The 4,775-nt window shown below is 33.0% G+C and overlaps 1 protein-coding gene across 1 annotated transcript; it reads left to right on the forward strand.

Annotated features, from left to right (window-relative positions):
- The first annotated feature begins 524 nt into the window (after nt 1-524).
- On the forward strand, nt 525-4,420 carry LOC134247925 (uncharacterized). The gene is made up of 4 exons (XM_062730323.1): nt 525-572; nt 3,414-3,472; nt 3,687-3,854; nt 4,057-4,420. Exons 1-4 carry the CDS (start codon nt 525-527, stop codon nt 4,418-4,420), a joined length of 639 nt encoding a protein of 212 aa, XP_062586307.1.
- Nucleotides 4,421-4,775: the final 355 nt, after the last annotated feature.

Consider the following 4,775-nt stretch of genomic DNA (forward strand, 5'->3'; position numbering starts at 1 on the left):
TATTTTGTATGAAATTCAAGTGTTTCATATTATCTTTGTTTATATTTCAGTCAATCTGAAAATATATATATATATATATATATATATATAGGATTCCAAAACTTCATAAGAATCCTTACAAACAAAGATACATTGCAGGTTCCAGTAAATGTTCAACCAAGCCTCTTTCGTTACTCCTCACTAAGATATTGACAGTAGTGAAGGAAAACTTTCAAGAGTACTGTGCAACTATATATTCAAGAAGTGGTGTGAATCAGATGTGGATACTAAAAAATGCTAAAGAACTTTTGGACACTTTGAAGTCGCAAGACCTTACAAAAATCAACATCTTAAAAACTTACGACACGCAACAATTCCCCACGACAAATTAAAATCCAGGCTTTTTGATATCTTTGACAGCTGCTTCTTCAATAAAAATGGAACTCGTAAATTTACTTACCTCGTTATTTGTCATTTGTAAAATTGTTTTTGTTTAAACAGATTCTGATTACACACATAAGTACTCTGAAGTTGACATCAAGAAGATGCTTGAGTTTCTGATTGACAACATCTATGTAGTTTTGGGAGATCAGGTATTCCAACAATCTATTGGAATTCCAATACAAATTGCGCTCCGTTATTAGCAGACTTAATTTTATATTCATATGAAGCAGAAATTATGCAAAATCGTATGCGTGAAAAGAGGAAAACACTTGCTGTGGCCTTCAACTCGACATTTACATATATCGACGATGTATTGTCAATTAATAATGATAATTTCAATTCATACGTCGATACGATATATCCTGGTGAGCCTGAGATAAAAGATACCACAGAGTCCGACACTTCTGTTTCATACTTGGAATTTTACTTGGAAAAATACATTAATGATAATCTAACAACCAAGCAATATGATAAACGCGATGACTTTATCTTTTCTATCGTCAACTCCCTTACTTATGCAGCAATATACCTTCATCACCTGCATACGGTGTATATATATCTCAGTTGATTCAATACGCAAGAGCATGCTCTGCGTATGAACAATTTGTTAAAGGAGGTAATTATTGACAAGCAAGTTGACGAAACAAGAATATCAGCAGTCTCGTTTAAAGTCATCATTTCGTAAGTTCTATGGTCGTTACAATGACCTTGTCAGCAAATACAGTTTATCATTGAGTCAAATGCTAACTGACATTTTTCAAACCAATTGTTAGTCCATTATTTATATACTGAATTGACGACGGATTTTCCCGTTATTTCCTGATCATGACAAGGAGCACACGGCGGGTGTGACCGGTCGGCAGGGGATGCTCACTCCCCTTTGGCACCTGATCCCACCTCTGATGTTTCGAGGGTCCGTGTTTGCTCTGTTCTTATTTTGTATTGTTGTATGGACTTTGAGATTGAATACTGTTCGTTAATCCATATCCTTCTTCCAAAGACAAAGCGTTGAAGGAGAATGAGGGCTGGTACTTAAGGACAAATCGGCATTCCTAAAACAATGAAATAAAAAAAAAATCATACCGCAATCGTTAATCTATTTACCAAACGATCTTTGTCAGTGAGGGTCACTTATGCACTGTGATATCCAAAGATATATCTAAATGAACATGTACATGTGAAAAAATCTGTAGATATGATGATTAAAAATACAGGTCTATGATAATAACAATCCGAAGTATCTGGCGTTTTCCTGGCTTTTTTACGATTTTAATACTTTACGTACCATCAAATCGTTAAAGGCCAGGAAAAAAAACGTTAGTTATTTCGGACTATGATAATAAATACACACACTCTCTCTCTCTCCTAGTTTTTAAAATTTTCAAAACCTGACTTGAATTGGTTTAACTTTGTTAATTTATGTTTGCATACTTTAAAACTATCACAATGGCGAATATTACTATCGTATTAAAAAAATCAAAGTACTCAGAAGTACAAAGAGTCGGGCTCATTTACAGAGTAAAATGGATTTCTTCCATGAATCACATCTATATTCTGATGAAAGAATTATTTTAAAACAATCAATACAAATGATAAGACACTGAAAGTGAGTTTTTCAATACTAATATCACGGTCCGATTTTGTCAGAATCAGAATTAATCTGGTACCGCAGCTGAATGTAAACAAACAGGCCAGTCTGGTTCCCTCTCCTGCTTTACCTCGTATGTGCAGAGATCTACGGTAACACTGATTATCAAAAATCCTTATGCTAATGAACTATGTTCTTTGACTTATGAAGTTTTCAAAGTCATTACTACTAATGTTTATTTTATATAGATAAAACTTCGTTTTATTTTTGCTGCTTTATATAGCGTTTGTATTATCTCAAAAGCGGTTGAGAGTAAGAACTATATTTTTGCACGTAACTTTAAAATGGCGACTATGGGGTCAACATCCTGTCTTGAACAGGATCACATAAGCCGGCAATTACTCTTTGAGCAATAAGCCCGGCTAAAAAGAATACTGTGCAATTTACAAGTTTTCAGTGACATTGTTTCTTTTAAAAATGTAAGAAAAATAAAGTGTATTTAATTTCGAATTACCCCCCCCTCCCTTATTTTCCCCAATTTGTTTCAATTTTACATAAGGAATCATTGCGAAAAATTTACATTTTTCATCTAACTTTTTTTATTTTTAAGGAATTCATATATTTTTTTTAAATAACTCTAATCTATCTGTTCATACTTTAAGTTTCACGTGATACCGACATGCTTTACGCGCAGCCGTATAATAAGGTCGCGGCAGTTTTAAAGGTAAAAAATTTAAACTGATAAAAATAGAGATCCCTCTTGACAACGAGAACACACCTCCCTTATCCCACCCTCCCCATACCCAATGGTCCCCAACCCTTTCATTATAATAGACTTTATTAGAAATAAAAATAGATAGCCCCATGACAACTAGAACACGCCTCCCTTATCCAACCAAAATAATATAAAAATAGAAACCCCCCATGGCAACTAGAAGGCGCAGAAGACCCACCCCTGGGATATAAAAAATGAAGAATAACCGTTAATGTCATCATTGTAAAAAGTCAACTTGGAAAAACGTAACGATTAGAAAGCAGAGTCATTCTTTGAATTTCTTTGAATTTCTTTGAATTTCAGTAAGTTATTACATTATGACATTAATGTCTTACTTAAGACATCTCGTTATTTATTAATTTTTTTTTTTAAATGAAGTTTAAAAGTTTATAGTTAATTGTATTTTTATTAAGATTAATAAAAGTTGATATATTACATTGGATATTATTCCTATACGTGAAGCATGAAATTACTTAAAAATTTATTGTTATTTAGATTCATGAAAATTTAAATCGATTTTTTTATTTTAATTTTTTTTTAATTTTTATAATAAATATAACTAAATAAATAAAGCAGAACAATCACAAAAAGTAAAATAAAAAAAGTGCACAAACATATAACATCCAGGACTTCGAAGAGGAGTGGATTGAGTTGGAGCACAACTTCTCTGTGATATTTGATTCAGGGTAAGTTATAATTTCAACGCTTTTCATTGTTGCTTTTGATTTTTAAGCGCTTAAAGAAGATATACCAAAAAGAAATAAAGAAATAAAATAAAATTTAAACAGAAAATATTTCAAATTTACCTGCTGTCGTCTAGCATCTTTGAATCGTTTTTGACCAAAGATAATTTTATTTTTCTTTTTTAAATTCACTTACTTTTATTTTTTTAAAAAATAGAAATTCTCCAAAGGATCCATACAAATCCCCTTTATCGAAAAAGAGGAAGATTGAAGAAGCAGAGGATTCCCTAATTTTGAATCGAAAAAAATTTGGAAAGCAACCTGTGAAAGCGGGGGTGATCACACAACAGATTGAACAAGAAGACCCTTTGTTGAAAAATTTCAAGTATTGAATTTATGTTCGAGTGTCGAGATTTTTTATGCAACAAATATTCAGTGTCTTGAACAGATTAAATGTAGTTGAAATTCTTAAAACATTAAATGTATACCCTTATATTTTTAAAAATTAATTCCTTCATAATCTTTTAAAAAGTTTAATTCTGTTATATGGTTGTTTAAAAAAGATTTCATTACTTTCTTTGAAACAGACAGGAAAACCCTTCGAAATATATAAAATTGGAGAAGAGAATGACTACAAGAGATTTGCTTAATACTTCGTTCACCGAGAAAAGCGCATCTACAACGATGTTCCAAGAGACATGGGCACCAACCCAATCCCCGCCAGTGTACAGCCCAGTGTCTCCACCGGTCGTCCCTCTGTCAACCCAAACTCAAACCTCGGGACTTACGCCGATTGAAGCACCGGGGTTTTGGAATAAACCCATCCAGTTTCCTCTTAAAGAGGAACTGGATGCCCTGAATGAACTTGTGGACAATGTCCGAATGGACCTGCTACAAACCTCTATGTTGGTGAATTATATTCAGGGCTTTATGAAAAAATTTCAATATTGACATTGAAACATGTGCAGCAGGTGTTTGAATAGAACCCACCTAGGTTTTGAATGCCCTTAACGAACTTGTGGACAATGTCCGAATGGACCTGTTACAAACCTCTAAGTTGGTGAATTATATTCAGGACTTCATGAAAAATTTCAATATCGACATTGAAACACCAGGTGTTTGAATAGAACCCAACCAGTTTTTCATTTTAACGCTCGGGAATTTATACACTGGATGAAATGTTAGACAAACAGTACCCAAATGCATCTTTTACAAACCTCAGTGTTAGTGAATTACAAATAGGACCTTCATAAAATAAAATTCAACCATATTCTTACTGTACAGGGTGCAATTAAATACTGTTCAT

Source organism: Saccostrea cucullata, unplaced genomic scaffold, assembly GCF_032062105.1.
Source record: "Saccostrea cucullata isolate Sc308-1 unplaced genomic scaffold, CSIRO_AGI_Scuc_v1 ctg5822, whole genome shotgun sequence".
NCBI lineage: Eukaryota > Metazoa > Mollusca > Bivalvia > Ostreida > Ostreidae > Saccostrea > Saccostrea cuccullata.